The sequence below is a fragment of the Ornithodoros turicata genome, chromosome 5 (assembly GCF_037126465.1).
Source record: "Ornithodoros turicata isolate Travis chromosome 5, ASM3712646v1, whole genome shotgun sequence".
NCBI classification, from domain to species: Eukaryota; Metazoa; Arthropoda; class Arachnida; order Ixodida; family Argasidae; genus Ornithodoros; species Ornithodoros turicata.
The window spans coordinates 83200013-83223406 of record NC_088205.1 but is presented as its reverse complement, the minus strand read 5'-3'; the positions used below and the strand labels follow the sequence as shown (position 1 = coordinate 83223406).

Genomic DNA, 23394 nt, shown 5'->3' with positions numbered 1-23394 from the left:
CCTATATGCTCTTTCCTTCTACCTGCCAGGAGTGAAAGACCAGATTTGTTTAATAGCTCTGAGACAGACTGCGTCCTGTACGGTAATTATTATGAATGAAACGTAGCGCCGCCATGCGTTGAATAATGATGCCGTGATGTTACAAGTAAGGTTAGTCTGCCTCGTAGCCTACACTCTTCAAAATGAGTTTCACCACGTAGCAAGCTCCTAGCCAACCATCATGCCGAATGACAACGTTCTCGTCCCTGATTTGTTGAAAACGGGAGGCGGAGCCCATTCTGTGCCGTGCATAATGAACGCAAAATAGGCTCCGCCTCCCGTTTTCAACAAATCTAGTGCGAGAACGTTGTCATTCGGGATGATGGTTGGCTAGGAGCGTGCTATGTGGTAAAGTTCATTTTTAAGCCAACAACGGCAAGCTACCTCGAGTTTTCTTCGGATAGAGTAGTGTTTTCTTTTATTTAACTCGAATTTAAATTTCAACTTGGCGCTAATTGTCAACCCCGTGTTACCAACGGCTCTATGTGACCCTGTTTGACCCCACATTGCTGAAACAGGGTGAACGGTTAAAACCAAGTTTAGGGAAGTCTGACCTCCTTTTAGGTCTTAACTCGAGTTGGTGAAAACGGCTATAGAGCAGCTAGCTAGAACTGACGCTTAGGATGTCGAGAGTTTTTTTTTTTTTTTTCAATACAAGATACATACAAAAAACAGGACTGAGTGGACAAGCCCTGTAGAACGGTCCAGATACACAAACAAACAAACACTTGTTTGTTTGTATACGGGCTTTAGGAGAAGTTGGCCAATATAGCGGCAGGCCGTCGCGTGCAGGATGTCAAAATACGCGTGAAAAACAATTACCTGGAAGATCTTAGCGGGGAAGTGTTAGCGACAAACGGGGAAAATCTATGTACCAGTGACGTTGACGTTGGGTTGGGATTAAAGCGTATGTGTAAAGGTATAGGAGGCTCCGTATCTTTGACCACCGGAAGAAAGGACAGGGTGGAAACGAAAGTTAGTGCGAGAAGTCGGATACTGGAAAGTGTTCAGCCGAAGGGGTGATATAAGTCTGTAGTGGAATGTGAAGCTCGTGTAATGGTGTGCGTGACATAGGCCATTTTACACCTCAAAAGGTCGTAGAATACGCAACAGGGGGAAAGCAAATGAATTCTAAATCATGAGCAGAGGATGCAGGTTACACCTCTAGAGCAAGATGCGAGGGATGAGGACATAGTACACAGTGCTCACCTATGCCCTTTCTCTTTTTAATTGTTTGGGGTTTCCATTTTCACTTGCCCCTGCGTTCAACATCCGCAGACACAGACAAACAAGAGCATGAAAATGAGAGAGGAGGCCTCGATGTCAAAGACTCGTAAAAGCGGGAGTTTTTCTTTCTTTTTCTGGCTACTTTTTCTCGGTAAATATAAATGACCTCAGCCAGCTCGGCGACGTATATGATTGCTGTGGGCGAAGGTGGCACGTGCAAATTGCAGCCCGTAAAAAAGACTGTCGGAGCAATTAAGATGTTAGTAATTGATACGTCGGTCGAAGGTCGACCTTGCGTCCTTTTCAAATACGGCGGGACTATTGCGCCACAGCGCGCGCAACGTGGCGCTGACGTCGAGTTTTTGCGGCGGGTGAGCTGTTGGGAAACGAACGCATCCCAGTTGGTCACCGGATGCTTTGCAGTGTGTCTGGCTGTATATAGAGCTCCCTCGTTAGAGACGAAAAAAAAACGGGAAAAGAAAGAGGGAGCTCTGGAGAGAAAAAAAGTGCTCGGGATATGGACTATTCACCCGTCCGAAATATGCGTTTTCGCAAGGTGAGTTTTCGATGGCGTATTTCTTCTTGGCGCACACGTGTCGGTCACGTGTCGTCATGTGTACATACAATGTATACAGCGCCACAGTGTGGTGGGACGTCCACGTTAGGCCAAAGCAGACCCCACGTTGCGCATTTTTTATTTTTGATTTTTTCTTCTTGTCGAAAGCAATTGCATCTGCTATTTAGTTGTTTGGCGCTTCAAGATTATGTCCCTTTTTTTTTCCTCAGTTTTAGACGATGCGGTTAACAGTCGGAACAGCCGGTTCACCGGAGCCAAGATTTGCGCAGATTTTTAAAGAAATGTTCAGTAAGGATGGGGAGATTGGAAGCGCTCTGCGAACGTGATACCATAAGGGAAGCTGTCACATCAATCAGCAACGCGATGTCATCCACTTCCAAGGAATATGGCTTATCTACCACAACCCGCGGTTATCGGATGGCGAGGATTCACGAAAAGTTCCTGTTGGAACGTTACAATAGGAGCATCGAATTAAAGACTCGCTGAGGGGCAGTGTTTCGAGCAACTTTCCTCTGCAATAACTTCAGTTAGAGAAAGCATGTATCAATGAGTTTCTCCAGTCATAGCGGAGTAAAGGGAAGAATTAAGATCCACAACAAAAAAGCGGGGCATCTGCGTGTGACATGACGCACAACTCGAGGCGCCATCGCCAAAATTACTTCCAAGGGGCGCAAACTATTTTGGCCGCAGACGGCCATTTTTAGAATGGAGGGCATCACGTGGGGTTTGTTGTCGAGCTCAACATGTTTGATACGATTATGACCGTTACGAGGGGTCTTTCAACCACCGCTATATGATACCATTCAGCCCTGACTTCAAATCATCGATCATTCTGCGCGCTCGATAAGGATAACTTTCTTAAAACCAATCCTCTAACGAGGATCGCTGACGTGCACGTTCCTTTACGTGTCATTGATAACTGGACGATCTCCTATCAACCAATCGGGCGGATGTCCAAACAGGATTCGTCCATTGCGTACCAGAGATAGTGTACTCGGACAAGCTACGGAATTAGTCGGACATTGGTTTCTTTTTGGTTGGATAAATTTTCCAAATTTCCACTTCCTCGCAAGAGTGATTTTCTGGACATCAGCTTGGACGTATTGATGGATATATGGCGCAGGTGTAACACGTTCCCTTATCTATAGCAGCCAATCAGCGAGGAGATTCGAAGCACGTCTGTCTCTCTCTCTGACTGGTTCCGGCTGCGGATACGAGAGGTATGCGGCGATGACCCTGACTCGCATTGCAGTACTTTAAGGAACGGACGGATTGTCAGCATCGCCAACCTTTGCTTTGACGCCGGTGGAGACGCACGACGTCAGAGCCGGCTTTCCGGCGCCGCGGAATTTTCCACCATCTGCTTTAGCGCATGCGCACATTTTGATCGATCCCCCGTCTAGCCGGCCTTCGAGACGGGGGGTGTCGGCGGAACACACCCTCCATTCATGGCCTCCCTCACGATTATAAACCGTATTACGCGGCAGACGACACGGCTCTCTGGTTCTGCTACGAGATGGTCACCCACGGCAAACAACAGTACATACAACAGTGGCGCGGACACGCGCGATTTATAAGCATTGTTACGAAGCAGATCCTTGCTGCTGCGTTCCGGCATTGTCACGTACGACTAGGGTTGCCACCTGTCCGGATTTCACCCGAACAGTTCGGAAATTCGAGGCTTGCGTTCGGTAATCCGGACATAAAATGTTCGGGAATTGGCCAAGCGTCATCGTCACCATAGATTGAGCGATAGCTTAAATGTGCAATCAAAGCTACGTTGATCCACACGAAGATACTGTAGAGGACCTATTATTACAACCCTCTGGGCTCAGCTTTCAAGACAGAAGAATTTCATACGGTCCTTCACAATCCACTTCGTCCGATTCAAGACCCTATCTGCACGCTTTAAGAATACAAATTCACTTCATAGCTTGAGCTAGCCCCTGATCTTGAGGGAACACGAAGAGACAACACGACACGAAAGTGCTTTCGTGTTCGCCCAGGCTTGTTTATACCATGGAGTTTGTCCACCGGCCGTTATCTGCACGGCAGAATAATTTTCTAGACTCAGTTTTGGAACTTGTACAGCCTTATAGGATCATGTAAGAAATCGGAGGAGTATAGAATGGAGGCTTACAAGCCCTGGTATTATTACTATTATTATTCATTCGTAGACATACATACACCATGCACGAGGACCCGCACAATGCACAATGACTTGCGGAATAATAATAATATTTGTTCTAAAAAAAGTTAAAGAAATAAGAAATATATACAGATTTTGTTTATCCGTTACATAATTTTTATTTTAAAAAAACAGGAGAGGAGCATAGATGTCGTCCCCGCAGTTGAATTCTACGGCCAGGCTGACATCCTCTCGAAAAAAAGTATGCAACTATAAGATGATTAATTACTTAAAATTCATTAATTAACTGTTTAATTAGGGGATACCGGGCAAAAGCGGGGTAGCAGAATGAGAGGGTATCCTAGTTGAAAGCCGTTCCACGTTTAGAAAAACCTGAAACACGCAACCGCGTTAAGATATCCACCCCCGAATTTTTGATATGTAAATGAGCCGAAAAGGCGCGCATGAGAAGCGCATCAACTTCGCCGACGGAGGCTTATGTTTATCTGACCGGCACGTCGGCACCTACTCCAATCATCTCCATCGCTCCAAATCACGTGGCCCTCTGACGTGGCATGAGGGCTGTACCCCGTGCGTTCCAGGTCGCCGCGGTTTCGGTTTCGGCTCATTTGCATAGCAAAATTCGGGGGTGGATATCTTCAAACGCGTTCGTGGTTCAGGATTTTTTAAACGTGGAATGGCTTTCAACTATGGTGGTCTCTCATTCTGATCTCCCGCTTTTGCCCGAAATGCCCTAACTAAAGAGTTAATTAGTGAGTTTTATAGGCGAGTAGTCATCTTGTAGTTACATAGTTTCCTCGACAGGATGTCAGCCTGGCCGTAGAACTCAACTGCAAAAACGGCACCTTTTTTCGTAAGGAAATCTGTAACGGATAAGAAAAAAAAAAAAAAAAAGCACCCTGTATATTCGTCGAAAAAAGTGCGGGCGCAATCCTGCACTCTAACAACCGAACTTGACGCATAGCACGCCAACTATTGCCACGAAGAATGGGATATCGCTTCCGATTCCAAGAGAGAAGGGGGCGTAGGGGGGTACGAATGTTCTGAACCCCCCTCCCTTAATTTCAGTCGTTACATAGAGTTTCAATTGAGGTTGGTAGTGTAATAGCATGCTGTCCAAGGCAGGACCCCCTCTCCCCTCTCAGAAAAATCCTGGGTCAGTTATCGTATACCACGGATTGCCACAAAAAGACGTGCGCCTCCCTCTCTCTTCGAATCCCTGAAGCGATAACCATATCATTCGTGGCAATGGTTGGCTCAGAAAAGCTGCTTCCCTTCCTCGGCTGTGACGTCATGTCTTCTGTCCAATTGTGAGGCCTTTTTGCGGTTGTATTTTGCGCCGCCCATCTTGCCTCTCGGCAGGCTGGCAGCCACTAAAAAGTCCCTCCGCTGACATGACGTCGCCACACGCGAGGAACTAAGGAACGATTGTCGCCACATTCTTGTCAAGTAATTCGCACTGCTCGAAGGAAATATTTAATGGCGTAAGTTATAAGTAGTAGCAGTCAGGTCCTCTCCCTTTTGTAACTGGGTGGGCTCAGCTCAACTTCTCCGTAGAGGCGTTGACATAACCTCTGGGACTAAGATAAATATGTACAGAAAGAAGGAACAGGCATAGCGCCCATAAGACATTACATAACATGTAAATAGTGAAAGATGAAAGATGTATCTGTCCCTTCTATGTTGTTCCAGCCTCAGAACATCAGTTTCTCTCATGTAAATAGTGTTCGTTGGTGTCTCACTTTCTGCGCCTTTTCCATTCCAGCAGGCGGCGTTTCCATTTTCCCCGTCGCCGTTGTTTCGGGCTCGTTGTTACAGTAATTGGGGCATTGCGAGGAACTGTGGTCAGATCTTTTTTGTTGTTGTTGTTGTTGTTGTTTGGGCTAGTTCGTCTTCACATTCATTGCTACTAGCGGAGTTTCCTCTGTGAAGCCGAGGGCCTTGGATAGGTGACTTTTTCTATTACGCCCTGGCAACTTGTGGCATTGCGTGACTATGTGTGTGATGTTGTCATTGGGGGAGCCGTAGCTCACACAGTTTGTGTCCCGAAAGCTCCCGAGAGAGTTTGTGTCTTCTCTTCTGGGCATACGCTGCAGGCTTGCTGCAGATGGCGAAGCTTTGGCTGGAGGTGAAAGAGAGGAAATTGGACTGCTTCCCGTAGTCGGCCTAGAGATGAAAAATTTCCGGAAATTTTGAATCGCTCGACAAAAAAACGTTTCTTTTCGGTTGTTTTTTCCCCGAAAAATTGGAACAAATGGAAACAAACACTGACGCTAACGACAACCAATAGGAATGGCTCTCTCCTTTGACGTCAGAGCTTGTATATAGAGCCAGTGACTTGTATCTCTACCAACTAGGACACCCCTCTAAATGCGTATAAAACACCGTGACATCCCGAGAGAATGCTACGAAGTCCGGACTACCAGCGGGAGCGTGAGATCTTGCAGCACGAACTGCATGCGATCGATCATCGCCCATTTACCATAGGCAAGGTGCTGGGCCCATGGTCCAGTCCCGCTCATACACGCCAATGTCTGCGTCACCTTTGGGACTTCCTGTCATCAACAGGCCTCTCCACCCTGCTTTGATTACCGGACCCCTTATCATCTCCATCATCATCTCTCATCACGTACAAGTGGCACTGGGGCAGCACCCAGCCTACTGGCCGGCATCAGCCCCATCTCATCATCGTGTCTCTATGTGTGTGTGTGTGTGCTACGAAGTTTTCAATCCTATACCACCGGTTGTGCTGTCTCAGGTTTTCCGCCAGACTTTCCAGACGGCACAGTTCCCTCTGAAGTTGGTCCAAGACGCACAATGCCCCCCCCCCACTCCTTCCTGCTGTCCTCTCTACATCCGTCCACGTCCACACATAGCCACAGTTTCTTCGCGGCGCTAACACAGCATAAACAAATGCAACGAAAGCTTTCCGTTACGTGAAATTGCACCCTGGTTGCACGGAAAGTTGTCCGCACCCTTATCTTTGGAGGAATAAGTGTTATGGTCAGTTCCATAAACAGTTTTATGGTCAGTGTCAATGTGGACCTTCGTTTTTCCATACAAGATAAAGCTTGCCGAGTTATAGGAACGGGACCCATCTTACCAGTGTTTGCCTTTCACAATGTCCCTCGGTGAATAACCCACTTTCGCCAACACAAACATATAGGCATAAACTAGAGCCGTTGCATGCGCATATTCAGATGGCTCAGCGTTGTATGTTTACACAGATAAAGGCGTACCATCCGAAACAGGTTATTCTGATTTCAGTGTAAAAATGTAAAATAAGAGAGGGGGCGCAACGTGGCATCACTGTCAAGATCGTTGCACGTGAATACGTTCTAAATTGAATGCAGAAATTACATATGGCGATTAGGCTGGCCATGATTATTCTTTAGTGGACTTTCCTCAGACTCTGTCACCGTTCCTTTAGAAGTCTGCCCAAGGCGTACATTCCGTTAATCGTGACGTTGCCCACCTGTGAGGAGCAGAAAACAGTATAGGAAGAGAGTAAAAGTCATAGTTAAACTCCATTTACTTTTTGTGTTATTGGAAGGCGGCTGTGATCGGGCAGATTTACACCACGTGCGGGACACGAACATATCTTGCCCCGCGCGTCGTCATCAAAATTATGTATTAGTCTTTCCTGCTAAATTGTTCCGCAATATTTGTCTCCTTATCAACGAGGGTGTTCTCCCAATATCCTTGTTGTGCGGCTGACGATGCGAAATAGACCGCTAATAAAATTCCATCTATAGATTACTATCTAGTATTTATTATATCGGACGAAAAGAAAAGCGCCAGTCCGTCGTTTCCGGAACAGCTTGAATTTCCGTGATTTACCACAAAGACAGTTTCATTTGTTCCGAACAAGGAACATCCTTTCACTGCCAGCTGATAAATATATAGCGTTATTCACCCCAGCATTACGCACTTGAAACGAACAGAAAAGGAAAACCTTAGATATATAGATGAGTTGCTTCTTTTGACAGGGCATATATACTATACCATACGTTGTTCAACAGACAACAGCCTGGAGAAACACTATGGTAATGTGGCGCCGTCGATATCTTGATAACAACTGCTGAGACCGTGAGACAACTACGGAATAGCGAATTAACTTGCCACAGTTCCAGGTCATCTAAGAATTCACGAGTTTCCACGAATTCCAATTGAAGCTTCGAAGTATGTTCTCTGCATGATGCCGGTCAATTCGTCTGCCAAGTGAAAACAAACTGCGCCAGATGCGTAGAGTGAATAAGTTATCGTTTGCAGCACTGCCATTCCTCTGTTGGAAACTAAACGGGCAAACAAACGAACAGTTCGGAAACGAAGAGGTGTCCCACGAAGCAGACGACGCAATGCCATTCAGTGTGTTGCGATTACAGAACCGCGTGACGTTATACATTGTATATATCCCACCCGGTTAAGTGAGCGACAGGTATTTCGCTGCCGCGCTGCTGGAAACATGTATGCCTCGTATGCCGTGTGTTTCGGCATCAGACAGGAGCGAATCCAGATTTTTTTTGTTTGGGAAGGTGGTTTCTCTGTCGGAGCGCGCAGTGGGGGAGGGGAGAAAGGGCAATTTAATGTATAAACTGACGTTTTGTGGGGGCGACCCCCCCCCCCCCTCCCGCCCCCTGGATCCGCCACTGGCCTGAGAACAGGTCCTCTCCATCCTATATAAGTGACAATCGCAAAAGACAAGCCAATTCGAACCTCGTTTCGTGGCAGACGACGGTACCGTCTGCTCTATCGTAAACATCTTCTGAGGAACTTCCTCTTTCTTACTCTTCGCGGACAGACAGAAAACAAACGAAGAAAAAAAGGATTTTCTTTTTTTTAAAACCAGCAGTCACGCTTTCAGCCGACACGTATTCAGTTTACTTGAACAGTACGAGGTTTCTCTCACATAATCTCTCGAAACCACACCCGGCGTCGCCACCACTCGCAGACGACAGAAAAGTGAAATGTTGGATTCTAGTAGAAAGCATTTTTTCCTGAACGACGACCAGTTGAATTCTGTAAGGTGGACGAATGTAGAGCACACCCGCTGCGAGGCACCGGTTTTGCCAGTCCCTTTCACCCACACACACGGTGATAGTGTAGTAAAAAAGAACTCTATGGAGGAAGCGATGATATACGCACTTCCTGAGATGTACACCACGGAAGTTAGATCGGAAACTTTGGGTTGTGACACCTTGCGACCTTGGGTTGGTTCTGTCTTCCAAGTGCGTCAGTGATTGGGACATTTGCCAGGACGACATCTCGTGACTGACTCGCAGATAAAGTTAGTCTACATGCTCTTTGGCTTGTATGTCATCTCACACCCCTCGACTACTCATTATTATTACGAAGCCATCGGCACTCGTAGAAAATTTTCGGGTTAAACACAGGTAGCGCTGGTCCAATAGACCGTTGATAGCAGCGAGAGTGTCAGTATACCGTTGATAACATCACCATAAAGTCATTAAATACGCGCACGAAAAAACAGATTTAGGCACAGGCTCAGCTCATCTTGTGTGGGCTGAGCTTGAGCGTCTCTCCGATTTTCCGTGTGTGTGGCAGCCCTCCAGTCATGAATGCCTACCGACGACACCAACTTAGTGATGAAAGAACTCGCCGTTGTCGAGCTCACAGAACGTCAAAGCTACCCCAACTTTGCTGTCTTACGTCACCATGAAGCTATACCGTTCCTACCGAACCAATGGCAGCGTGCATCTTATCTGTTGATTGGGTGCGGTAGACAGGGTCCTCCGGGAGCCACGTTATCAGGCTCTACTAGTATTACGACCGCAAAGGACATCCGGGTACGCTAATGTATAGTGTCAAGGCTATAGTTGTCCTCTCAAACAGACGCCAATGAAATCTCGATGATTATGTGACGTGCATGATCTTCTTCTGATGCTGGTGATTGGTTGATCGTGTGACCAGATTCCTCCGACCCGAGACGTGGGAGTGGGCGGCACGAAAACAATAAAGTCACTTGTTGTCATTCAGACTGCCTCGCATTTTTGGGACCTGGGCATGAATTCGCGGTGACGGTGGGGGATGGAAGGGAGCGCCGGTTGGGATCTGGGGGTCCCCCTTGAATTCAGGACGCCGCCCCTGCACACCACGTATATCGGCGGACGCAGTTCTCCCTGAAGTTTGCCCAGGATGCATACTAACCACCCTGTCCTTCCTACTATCCTTTATCCATCTCTCTAATCTGTCCAGTTGCTCATAGCTACAGTTGCTGCGCGGCGCGAAATCCCTATCAATAACGAGCGTGTTAATCGCGACGATTAACCTCTCAAATGAGTTAATGGACGCCGCCATAATAACAGGTTCTTGAGAAAGAAAGTCAAGTTCGTCGAGACTTTACCAGCGACCTAAATGCCTCCTCAAGGAAGCACTCTTTCTATTAGTGGTTTTTCACGGAAGGCCTTTTGATGAGGACGTCTTTTTCCGGACGATGTGTCGATCGCTTTGTTTACCTTATAGGCTCTGTGGAGTGTCTCTCGTGTGAGTTGTCACAAGACAAGACAAAGGACCGTACAGGTAACCACGATGTTGTCGTCGTCGTTTCAGGAGAACCATTCAGTCGCAATGCCTTCGCCGAGGGAAGTGCCCGAAGTGATCATCACAGCCAGTAAAGATGTGGACGAGAACAAGGAACGGGGCAATTGGACGTCCGGTGTGGAGTTTCTACTGTCCTGTCTCAGTTATGCTGTGGGCTTGGGCAATATATGGAGGTTTCCCTACCTGTGCTATAGGAATGGAGGAGGAGCTTTCCTCATCCCTTACTCTATCATGCTTTTCTTTGTGGGTCTCCCACTCTTCTTGATGGAGCTGTCCTTCGGTCAGTATGCCAGCGAAGGACCCATCACAATTTGGAAAATATCTCCGCTTTTTCAAGGTAACCCTCGTCAAACTCTATATGGATGCCTCTTGGTAGACTTAATTCGATAGGATCTCTCTTTTCTAGCACAATTAAGCGCTTTTGTCACATTAGGTTAACATTACCATATGTGGATTAAGGAAGGCGTGATCGCAAATCGATTGTGACGCAATCCAAGTTAGTCCAATCGGCGTCCGCAACCGTAGAAATAACCGCTATCAGCCACATGGGCCTCGTAGCTACAGACGTAGCGAAAGGCATTCTTTTAATCTGTACAAGGCGTTAGCTGAACTTCCCCGTGTGCGATGTTTGGCTCCAGCCTCAGTGTAGAGTACTCGTCTACAGCATGTATTGCGGTCAAGCTGCTACCGGAGGTTGACAGCTCTTTTGTGGTGTTGACAGGAATTGGCTACGCTATGTTCCTCATGACAACACTTGTGGGTGTGTACTACAACATGATATTGGCGTGGTCTCTCTTCTATCTTGTTTCTTCGCTGGCCACGCAGCTACCATGGAGCTCCTGCGACAACTGGTGGAATACGAACGGTATGCATTCTTACATCCGTCCAGCAGTTAGCGCAAGAAATGGCGTTCTATGACACTGACGTCCCTTCGTCCATCAGCATGTCGCAGGTTTGACACCAAGAACTGCACGACACACGGCGGAGTGCATCTCGCAAATGGTACGTGCGTCTTTAAGGACCAAGTGGATCCTTCTGTCTGGGAGCAGGTGGCCAACTCTACAGACAACACCAAAATGGCCAGCGACGAATTCTTCCAGTAGGTCATCTCGGGAGATTTGTCTTGTTCTGCGAATCCATTTGTTTCGTGTTTACTGCAGTAACTACGTCCTGGACTTGACAGATGGATTGCACGACTTGGGAGGCCTTCGTTGGCAACTGGTAGTCTGTTTACTGGTGTGTTGGGTAGTCGTCTTCCTTTGCCTCTCCAGGGGTGTCAAGACCATGGGAAAGGTGAGTGCCTCCCATCGGCTGTCCCACAGCTAGCATATGAGCGTGTGTCTTGTTATTAATTTCGATATTCACGAATAAGGTGCCACTGGAACAGATATCTGATGTTGATGTTGTCGAAAAAAAAATAGGGAGAAGGAACCGATATCTCTTTATAGGCAGTGCAGTGTCGCTAGCGATTCATGTCCACCTTTATCACTTTTTAGCCATCTATTGTACGAGTGTATCATAGCCACAGTGTAACATATGATTATGTGCCACTTGTCTCCCTGGTCTCCTAGGTGGTATACTTCACTGCTCTATTCCCTTACGTGGTCCTCGTCATTCTGCTGATTCGAAGCTGCACTCTTGAAGGCTCCTACGATGGTATTATGTTCTACCTGACTCCCCAGTGGGAACGGTTGCGAGAAGCCAGGGTAGGTGCCCTTATCTGCAGTCATGTGACCTCCATTATTGGCCACCTTGTCTTTCCTTTGTACTGTCCTTGCCCTACATTGTGATTTGTGAAGGAGGTGTCACCTGGCCTGCGCAGGTGTGGGGAGACGCTGCAATGCAGATCTTCTTTTCGTTGTCACCGTGCTGGGGAGGCCTCATCACTCTTGCGAGTTACAATAGGTTTCATAACAACTGCTACAGGTAAGTCAGTTCGGCGAATATACGGCGCCTTGCATTTAGCGTCGACGATAAGTTTCATGAAACAATCATGGATGTTTGTAATTTGGTCGGCTCTCTAGTCCGATATCATTCACTATCCTGATATTTCAAAACCCTGTCCTATTTCTGGCCTGTCTGTCTCTGCCGGTGTTAATTTCAGTACGTTGTTATGGCGAACGCTAGGTGGCCTCACAAGTAACCGATGCATTAAGAGAGCCGTGACTGCCTTCGGTGACTCTTTTGGCGAATTCGGGTGGTCATTTTGTAGCAACATTTTTTGCCAGATCCCGAGCAGTCGTGTTCGCTCGATAAAAAAGCGAAGCAATCTCGCATGTTCGCGTGGCCCTTTCCGAGCGCCCGAAATTTGCCAGCTAGCACTTTCTTCGCCGGCTCTTGTAACCACCGAGCAGCGGGTTGCCCAACTATATCCGGTGTCGTCACATCCGCACTGCAACGGTGGGGAGTGCCTTCATTGGCCCGCACGTCGAAGTTCACGTGGTTTAGCAGACGACGGGACCCGAAGACGGGCGACCGCGATGACAACTAGCGAGATCTAAGTGACTAAAACCGCTAGGTTCCTGTGAGTCCGGTCACGTGATCCAGCTCGGGCGCCGACCTAGTAATTTCCGTGCGCTATGCTGCGTTGCCATGAAATGACCACCCGAATTAGCCATTTGAAACAGACTGTGGTAAAACTAAGTGCGCTATTTTATAGTTTCCTCACAGCCTGACTTTGGAGGACTCCGTAGCTTTAGTTTCATGTTGTCTTCCGTTTATCTTCTACGCAGGGACACGCTGTTTATCTGCTTCGGCAATTGCGGCACAAGCTTCTTTGCTGGCTTCGTCATTTTCAGCATCGTCGGCTTCATGGCCCACAAGTTGGGTGTGCCCGTGTCCGAAGTGGCTGCCCAGGGAGCCGGTCTGGCTTTCGTCGCGTATCCGGAGGCCGTCACCCATTTACCGCTACCACCGCTCTGGGCTTTCCTCTTCTTCTTCATGCTCATGACTTTGGGGATGGGAACTCAGGTAGCAGACTAGCACTGACTTACACAAACTTTACTAGGTAGGGGACGTCACGCTGGCACACTAAACTGCGGGGTGTCGGGTGTGTCTTATTGGGTGGACACCTACGTAATAGCCTTGATGGCATCAAGTGCCGTTGGTGCGCGTGACGGTGTAATGGGGCCAGGGTGGTCAGGCCTCTATAAAGGGTGGCGATCGTCGCAGTCATTGACGGACCCACCGCGCAGGCCTTATGTCTCATTCGTCAAGATAAGGTGTCGCCATGCAAAATATTTTCCTGTGCCATGTATTGTCACTGCGCAATCACGTATACAAAAACGTGCCTTTCTTCCTCAGCTCACGCGCTATTTTATACATGCTTGAGCTGCTCCGGTCTACGTCACGGGTCACATGCCAAGAGCGTTGGTGACGTCATCCCCCTTCATTCTCCAGTATACACCCCTTCCAAGAGTGGAGTAAAGAGTGAACGGTGCGCGGAACAGAGGTCATATTCCAAAAAGGGGAGGGCACAAAAAAAAAAAAAAAAGAAAGAAAGAAAGAAACAGCGGACGACAAGCTCATTGAGCTTGTCCGTGTCGTCTGCTGTTTTTGTGCTCTCCCCTTTTTTGGAACATGGACCCATACCAACACGCCCCTCTTTCAACTCTCGGGACACAGGTAGTCCTTATTGTGCAGGAGCTCGGCAGCTAAAAAGTAAAAGTAAAGCAGTTGAGGAGAGGAGTTCGATGTACGCGCATGCGTGAACAACCAGGCGTGTCTCCAGTTCATTCTGGCACTAGTGACCTTGGCAGCAGACATCGTGACACACATGGAAAATCGACTGCCGCTTGTGACGGTCGCAGATGGGGCTCTTACGTTCTTGGCGGGCGTAGTGCCACCTTAATGTGACAAACCCCCTAGAGGCTCTCACCTATAGTTCAAGCGGTTCAAGCCCAGCATCCAACGCAGCGCAGGTACTCTTGCGGGGCCACGTGCTCAGGCTAAAGGCTGGTTCACATTACTACGTTCACACTTGCGTGCAGGTTTGCGTTTACGCTCGTTTCTTCACAGAACGGGCTGACGTTTTCCCACACATCGGTCCGTTCACATTTTTGCGTTCTGGCTATTAAGTTCCTCCACTGAACTCTCTGCTCGAAGCAGCGCGTCGCTTGTGTAAAGGCTGGTTTAGGGTCCGACGGAGCGCGGCGCGGCAGCAACGCGCGACTACGTAAGCCGCTGTCGGAGGAATAGAGCAATGCTCTACATCTGGCGGTGGCCAGCGAGCTGTGCACGGTGTGGGCTCCGGTGGACTCGCATTTCCCAACATGGCGTCGCCCATTGAGCATCCGTGCCTATATACAATACACGACGGATGGACTATAGAGACAAACAAAAGAAGGAAAACAGCTGGAAAGACGCGCGACTTTCTTATTCATTTAATTGCCCACGTTTGGGGGTACCAACCGCATTACAGTAGTACAAACATAACAGTGAGTATAACGATGGCTCGCGATACGCGGCGGTGCGCTGCGCGTCGTTACGCCCAGCTCCGTCGGACTCGCATTTGACGGATTCGATTGATAAGATGGCTTTTGCCTGCGTCGACAAAGTTGAAGTTGGCTCGACTGCTTGCAGTGCGTCGGCGAAGTGGCCTCGCGGAGAGAGTCTCTCCGCTTCCATGACAACGATCCGCCGTAAGCGTACGCAGCACGTGAGCGCAATCGTAAACGCAACCAACCTCTGTCTTCCTTCTGACAGCGCACGAAATGAGCTGCCGCACAAGGCGGTAGTTAATGGGACGTCACGTTTCATGCCACACGGTATAGTGCCGGCCGTGCTGCTGAAGTAGGGAAAAGTGCCAACGCCAATTAGATACTGTAATTACTATTAGCACTTGAGGGCTACATCATGACATGCGCGAGAGATTGAAAGAAGACGATTCCATGATAGGCAAGCCTGAGCGATGGGCAAGACACGTAAACAAACACAAACACGAAGGCTCAAAACAACAACAACAACAACCTCGCGATGATAAATCATTGAAACGTTAGTTTCTCCGCAGTTTACCCTCATCGAGACCGTCGTGACGACCATCGTAGACACGTGGCCCGATAAACTTCGTCACCGAAAGCCGCTGGTGCTGCTCGGCTGCTGCATCGTCCTTTTCCTCGCTGGTCTCGTCATCTGCACAAATGTAACGTTGGCTGCGAAACGGCAGGGCCAGCAAAGTGATCTCAATTCACTTCTTTCTGCAGGGTGGGATGTACATCCTGCAGCTGATGGACAACTACTGCGCCAGTTTCTCGGCACTTATGATCGGATTGACGGAAATCATCGTCATAGCCTGGGTCTACGGTAAGATCCCCCTTCACCACCCTGACTGCAGATCGCTCCAGATTTTTTTTTTTTTCGACAGGCATCGACCGCTTTATGGATGATATGAAAGTGATGCTCAACCACTACCCGTTCCCTCATATGTACTGGAGGTTTGTCTGGAAATACCTGGTCCCGTTACTGATTATTGTAAGTCGTCCAGCGTGTCGTCCTCTGGTGCTCTAACTGGATCATCTTGCAGTTCATACTGGTGTTCTCGTTTATCGCCATGCCATCGACAGAGTACGGTTCTTACGTGTACCCGTCTTGGGCGACTGGTCTGGGTTTCCTGCTGTCTTTCGCTTCTGCTAGTGCCATACCGGCTGTTGCAATCTTCAAGGTGTACCATGCCAAGGGACCCATAATGACGGTATGTCTCACTCTGGAAGCCCCCAGGGAATTTGAATTTGATGCCCTTCCATGCTCCGAGAAGCACCGTGGTAAAGGTCGCGGTGATAGATGGATTAGGAAGCACGTGCCCAACTTCTGGGTATGGCGACGGTTCGAAACGTGTTCACGCGAAGATCTTTGGGGAAATATTTTGAATGTACTCCAACCAAGCGGGAACCTATCATTTCTCGCTGTAGATAGGTATACTATATACCTTTTTTTTGTTTTTTTGCTATGGATTGGATTTTTAATCGGAGCTAGAATGTCGACGTGTGCACTGGACTTGGTGGACGCGAAGTGTACGTTATTATAATAATAATAAAAAAAGATGCGTAACAAGATATGAAGCAGATCCCAAACCGGTGCCTTCTCGCGTCGGTTCGATGGCCTCGTCTGCTTTCCTTCACAATTGATCGTCCCGACCTTGCGCCAGTTGGGCGCTGTGCCAACATTAAAAGGACTGCGGTATGTAACACCGAACGGGAAAACATACGATTGAAGACGTCTGTTATATTCCAGAGAATCAAGACCCTGGCGCAACCGACCCTCGACTGGGGTCCCAAACTCCAGATCCATCGCATGGAAACTCACAGTCCGAAACACACGGACTCTCAGGTACCACTAGCTCTGCCGAGCGAAAACCAAGACGACGACGACGACGACGAGGGCGGTTATCCCGTCTACTACAACAAACCGGACAACGGGGACTCAGAATCGGAAGCTGGCGGAATCAACCTCAACATCCCAAAGAACCGCTATGAGACGGGTCTCTGAGGGTTCCCGGCACAGAAGCCGCAGAACTCAGCTGTAGCGAAGCGCCGCAGAAGCGACAGTTGGTAGTTAACATCCAAGACCAACCCATTGACACCCGGCAACTGCAGTCATCCCTCCCTCTGCTGGTCATTCCTCCACCGAGTGCCTTGTCCTCCCCTGGACTCTCCGAGGGATGACTGCAGTGGTTGACACGCACTCTATGTACAGAACTCTGAGAGCAGCAATGTCACAGTCTTCCAAGCCGGCGTGCATCCGCAGGCGCACTGGGCGAAAACCGAGACCAATTTCGTCGTCGGATTAGCTTGCCGGAAACGTGTCAAAAACACTGCAAGAGTATAGGGTATACACGTATAGGGTGAGTCAGCCGCAAGATAGGACTGCGGATAATTCCGGAAATATCCTAGGCATGGTGCTGGAACAGAACGCTACCGTCCTCGGCCCAGAGCTGAGCAATCCAGCATGCTAAGTTACCGAGTAGTACATGGCACGCTTGTCGCGATGCCACAACCCTTTGGCTTGCGCCATTATGACAGGAAAAGCCACGAGTGCGCATGAGCGCACTCGAACGACTTGGACAACATGCGTCCCTCTGGAGCCCAATTCGTATCTTCTCTGTCGGTACAACTGGTCAAGGTAGCGCAGCGCATGCGATCGCAATATCCCGTCACTCTTTCTCGCGTCATAATTAAGTTTATTGTGGTCGCAGAAGGTCGCTATACAGGGTGTTTTCTTTTTAGTTCGTTACCCATTTTTACTTGGTTAAGAAACCAAGCGCATGAGGAGTGCAGGAAATGTCATGACCTCCAGCAGATCAGCTCCATCGCTAGAAAGCACGTGGTCCTCGTGCGCGGAGTAGGCGTTGTTCCCCCCAGTGCTCGAGACACTTCTTTTGGTGTCGGTTTTTTGGGCAGCAAAATTTGGCGATGGATGCATCAAAGTACGTTTCGATATTTTTTTAAATAAATAAGGTAATTTACTGGCTCCGATTCTGCTGCTCCACATTTCCTCGAAAAACTTAATGAAGAAGTTAGTGGATTTTAGCTAATAGTGATTAGTTGCTTACTATCTTCGACAGAGTGTCCGCTTGTGCGTACACCGTGTGTTTCACGAAGATCCCCCGGCTGAATAATTCGTGAACAAGTACTACTATACGCTCACAGTCTGCGCACACAGAAAAGTGCGTGTACCGTCATTGCAAGATACTTTTGTGTTTCCTTCGAGAAAAGCTGCAAAACAATTCTTCAGTCATCCAGCTGACTCCATCAACGAAGTACGCGCAGTATAGGTTTACTAGACCCGCGTCGTCTTGTCATTGGTCGTAAATTTCGCCCAGTGCGTCTCGCGCTGGGGATTATAACGCATGACTCGACGATCCTCTCGTCGTACTTAAGGAACCCGGTGCCAAGATTTCATTATGTGTGTGTTCTGCGGCTAGTCAGTTTTAGAATTATGGGCTCATCGCTGAGTTCCTCAGTGTACAGCTCATATACCGAAGCGCACCACAAGATTTGTGTGGAAGGTTGTAAAGGGAGTTGACGGGAACCGAATGGTGTTAACGCGAAAAATGACCCCGTTGCCGAGGATGAGAGCTAGCACTTTCTTGTCAGTTAATTGGGTAAGTAGGCTACTCTTTTGGGTAAATTACGATATCGTCTAATGTCTGCTCCTCCGAGTCTGCTTACACCGACGTGGGATTAAGCTCGATTCTTTCACAAAAATATCCTTACAGATTCAGCGCACCAAAGGCCCCTTCTGCAGCTTACGAGCACCTGAAACGTTCCGTGTACAACTCTCCCAGAATTGAATCTCACTACACTTAACGGGACAGTCGCATCCGTTCCAGTGCATTTCAAAACTCCAGTGACATCTTATTCCTCGTGGACCACTGACCGCAGTATCGAAAATCCGACGCGAAAGAGTGGCGTATGGAATACGTGACAAGAGCGGACGCCGGATGTTGAGACTGTGCCGGAATCCCCTCTCTGGAAAAAAAAAGGCGGAAACGTCATTCCCAACACCACCAATCAAGCACGACCTTGAGAAAAGGAATGCCTTGGCCGTATGGGCATCTGGACGGCATCTTTCTCCTCTGTGTGCCGCCCTCTCACTCCCCCGGTTAAGGAGTGACGTCACGTCGCCGGAGTCTCTGCAGCTGCGGAAGCAGCGATCATCTTTAAAATTCCTTTATTTAATATCTTTCTTTTCGGACGAAAAAAATTCGCCAAGTGTGGGCGAACATAGTGGTATCGGTTCCGGATGCGACCGTCCCAAAAACGAGAAATATTTCCCCGCATTTAAAGTAGCACAGAAGTCATTTTTAACACCCAGTTTTCTTCCTATAAAACTGTTAAGTTTGCCAGTAAGATGCACCATGCGAAGTAATTTACACCACAGAGTCATAATTTTCGCAGAAATTGAATTTAAAATACGCCGCAAAAAGCGACCGTGCGCAACGGTGGTGAAGAGCAGTACCAGCCTGTGATCTGCCTGGAACCTCGCGCTGACGCTATAAGGAGAACGCTCGCTGATTGGCCTAGAGAAATGTTGTCTGCTACTCCGCTGTCGTCTGCTACTCGGCTGTTCGGGGTTCTGATAAAGCCTTTCTGCTTGCTCGGTAATGCTTCGGCCGCTCCTTCTATCCCCAATTCTCCGGGAGAACTGGCAAAACAGGTTTACGGCGGCAAACGGACAATGCGCTGACCCCGACTGACCGGCAAACCAGAACGCGTCTCCTTATGCCGTCATCGGTGACGTGCCATCATACCTCCTCATCCTCGTTATAGCTGGAGTGGCGAGTTAAGGGTGAAGGCGCGGAGCTACGTTTATGTGAGTTTTTTTCTGGGAAACAAATTGCACACATCAAAACCTTTCGCGCTATTCGGTATAATGACACACACACTTTCATCAGATGTCTTAATCTGAAATTTTTTTGGATGGCCTTCTGTACTCCTTTAAGCCCAAAAATTAGTATCCTAAGTATACGAACAGAAGGTGAAGAACTCGGCTGGAAAAATAAATAAATAAAAAGATGTAGAAAATACCGATGATGTTGAGATTAGTCAGGCAAATTTGCAGAGATTTGTCAATGTCTTTACTCTTGTCGGCAACAGCACTTGTCCTTTATGTTCCTGAAGCTCTCTCGGGTGGACTCTCGTGGAGTCCTTCCTGCGCAAACATTACGCAGTCTTCAGAGTGATTTTCAGACGACGTTCCGATGCAGGGATACCTCCCCTGCTATGTATATAACACGTGCTTCCAACGCCGAAGAGTAACATCGTTTGTGCACGTCCGCAGCGTTGGAGGCGTTGAATCTCATCGATGTTGAACCGGACTCAGTGGGTACAGCCACTCCATCTAGTGTACAGATATGCTTTCCTTATGGACATTGGAGCCATGTTCGAACGCTCCGTGAACAGCTTGTTGACGCGTGGAAAATAAAGATTTCCAAAACAGGTATTTGGTTGTGAAGCAAGCTGAAGAAAGTCACGTGATGTACTAGGCGATCCAGAAAAAAATAATAATAATAATAAGAAAGAAAAAAAAAAGAGAGAGGGGAGGTGTAGCCTTCAGTGCTTCATTCACCCCAGGCATGGCGAGCCCAAGGCGTCGCGCCATTTCATATTGGTTTATTCTTAAAGATACTTTCTTATTATTGTTTATTGTTAATATTATTTTATTTTCATATTAATACTAACTTCGGTGAGCCCTTTTTCTCCAAGGCACACTTCAAATCAGCTGATGTGAACGCGCGTATCCGACACTTGTCCTCGTGGCGCTGTCATGCGGACATTTACAGGTTTTTACGATGCTCTAACCTTCCCATACTGATTCTTTCCACCCCTCTCATTTCGGTTTTCGTCCTGCGTTTCAAGTACACCTACGGTATAACAAAAGCCAGATATGCCCGTGAAACGTCGCTCTTGAGAGTGCGCTTCACTGCAATACGTTCGTGCTTGGCAGGGAGAACACGCTTCGCGTGATCTTTTTTTTTTTTTTTTTTCTAAGTTATTGTTAAGAAAACACCTCGGGCCAACGTCAGGAGGGACCATGTGGATAGAAAAAGAAGACTGCAAAAAGAACAGTTCACCTCTGTTTCAACACAAATCAAACAAACGTGGCGTCCTGTCCTTCGGCAGAGATGTTCATTGATACCTTCGTTCATAGCCTGACTATGGAACACAATTTCTCATCGCGAGGAATTCGTCATTTTCTCGGCCCAGTAAAATGTCACTTGTGCACCACAGGCATGCGTCCTTACCTCTGCGACACTAGGTCCATTCTTTTCTAAAGAAAAGTGCTGCATTCGTGCTGTACCAGTTCTTAAACACACGCGAGGTCTATGACAAAACGAACGGAAGAGGGTTGCACTCCTTGAACTAGTTCAGGAGGTGCAGGCAGTGCTGGCGAAAACAATGAATCTACTGTGTGGCCAGCATAGCACTACACGGTAACTGTTACACAGACGCGTGTTCACTCTGCGGGTTAGGTTTCTGGAAAGTCAATAAACAACGTTCAGGAAACGTAGAAGCGCAGCGTTCCTCCAACGTTGCTCTGCTATATATATTTACATAATGTTACGACAAAGTTGTAATCTTATAGCAACGTTGACAAATGTTGCTCCATGTTGGACAACGTTGCGCCAACATCGAGGCTACAATATGTGCTACTAGGGCAGGTTACATTATGCTATGATGATGGCATAACGTTATCTGAAAAACGTTGCATGTACGTTGTGTCCTTGCACGAACATGCGGAGCATAGCCAGGGGAAATGTTACAGCAACGATTCAGATGCAACACCTAGGTGACGTTACGCTTTGTTGTCCGCATAACATTCTCTGAGAAACGTTGCAGGTACGTTGTTTCTTTGTATGAAACGTTTCAAACACAGTGTACGTCGAGGCAACGTTCCAGCAACCTTTTGTGCTACGCGGGAGAGCCTGATAATATGGTACCCAAGCGCTTTGAACTCCCAATCAAGTCAGGGTCGACACTGCGCATGTGCCAGAATCCAATACCTGTTTTGGGAGCTACGCTATTTTTCGAAAGTGGGCAAAGAAAACTCGCCCCAAACTGAAGATGCGTCATCCTCGCGCGGCACAAGTCGTTGCGCTACAGAAAAGAAAAAAAGAGACACACAATCGTTTTCATGTAACATAAATTTGACCACGAAAGTCGTATTTTTCAAACTGAATGAATTTCGTATACACTGTGGCTACCAGATGCCGGTGATACAAGCGCAAGGTGATTGCATTTTGAGTTTTTGTCTCTCGGGTTACCTTCGTTTGCGTCTGTTGTACTACCCGTTTATTGGGTACGCTAGAATTTCGCCCCTATTCTAAAACTTGATATTTTCGTATCTGACGCTAGGAGATAGAGAGAGAAGGGAAAAAGAAAACTGTCATTGCGATTCTGGTGGTGCTCATCTGAAACTCTGGGCAAAAATCTCTCTTTATTTTGACCTCGCTTACATTGCCAGCCTTTCGATATAGGGCTGCTTGCGGAATGGTTTCAAACTCCCTCAGAGCTTTTACTGGTATTGCTAATATTTTCCTATCAGTGACAAATCTAAACTGCTGAGTACCGAAGCATAAAAACAGTGAATTGTTCTCATTGCCCCCACTCCGTAAAATGAGCCATACCCTCTCTATGTAGTGCCTCTACGCGAAACGTGTGACAGCGCCCTTACGCGGAAGCCGTCGCATTCAGCAACATTTTCGTTTCGTGAAAGGAAGATGGCGCTCGAGGCGTCAGTAGGCGCTAAGTGTGGCGAAGTGCGGCAATTTGATTGCGGATAATAGGTGACAAAGCAACTTTTTACATCTCAACACTGTCAAACCCTTTGTACCTACTGTCGATAACGCCAGCACGACGAATCAGGCTCAGGTAAATATTGAACAAGGTTGCGCGGCATGGGGGAATGCAGGCAGGGGAGCTTGCCGAGGGCTCCATACTGAAAACGCCTCAGTCTAGGCACAGGAAAAAAGACGACGGGAGTCAAATATCGGATCGTCACTGTGCGTCCCCAAAACCCAAAAAAATGTTTTGCGCAATACGCGGGGAAGGGCTCCTTATTTTTGATAATCGGATACTAATATGCTCAACGTGACACTTTGTAAACAGTCATGTTGGGCCTGTTGGTGGTATTTCGTAGGATTTGTCCTGCAATCTTCTTGTCAGCATAGACCATGATCTATGCACTGACAAGAATGCTGGAGCCCAAATCCTACGAAATAATGAAATACGTAATTAATCTAGGGCCACAAGTCAACGACAACAACAACTAGGTACATGAATGACGATGAGATGAGGTGTTTCACTGCAGGTGTTTCGGCATCAAGTCTAGCGGTATTTTACGT

General features: G+C 47.9%; 1 protein-coding gene across 1 annotated transcript; it reads left to right on the top strand.

Moving 5' to 3' along the window:
- Positions 1–1645: 1645 nt before the first annotated feature.
- LOC135395040 (sodium- and chloride-dependent glycine transporter 1-like) lies at positions 1646–20492 on the top strand. Its single transcript, XM_064626215.1, has 13 exons — positions 1646–1822; positions 10563–10890; positions 11275–11418; positions 11496–11652; positions 11714–11846; positions 12125–12259; positions 12376–12479; positions 13286–13523; positions 15562–15693; positions 15755–15854; positions 15916–16022; positions 16075–16242; positions 16782–20492. The coding sequence occupies exons 1-13, from the start codon at positions 1784–1786 to the stop codon at positions 17034–17036; spliced, it is 2040 nt and encodes a 679-aa protein (XP_064482285.1). The 5' UTR covers positions 1646–1783; the 3' UTR covers positions 17037–20492.
- Positions 20493–23394: the final 2902 nt, after the last annotated feature.

Coding starts and splice junctions, on each gene's coding strand:
- LOC135395040 (XM_064626215.1), top strand. CDS start 1,784: ATGGACTATTCACCCGTCCGAAATATGCGTTTTCGCAAG. Junction 1,823..10,562: donor GAAATATGCGTTTTCGCAAG/GTGAGTTTTCGA, acceptor TCGTCGTTTCAG/GAGAACCATTCAGTCGCAAT. Junction 11,847..12,124: donor GTGTCAAGACCATGGGAAAG/GTGAGTGCCTCC, acceptor CTGGTCTCCTAG/GTGGTATACTTCACTGCTCT.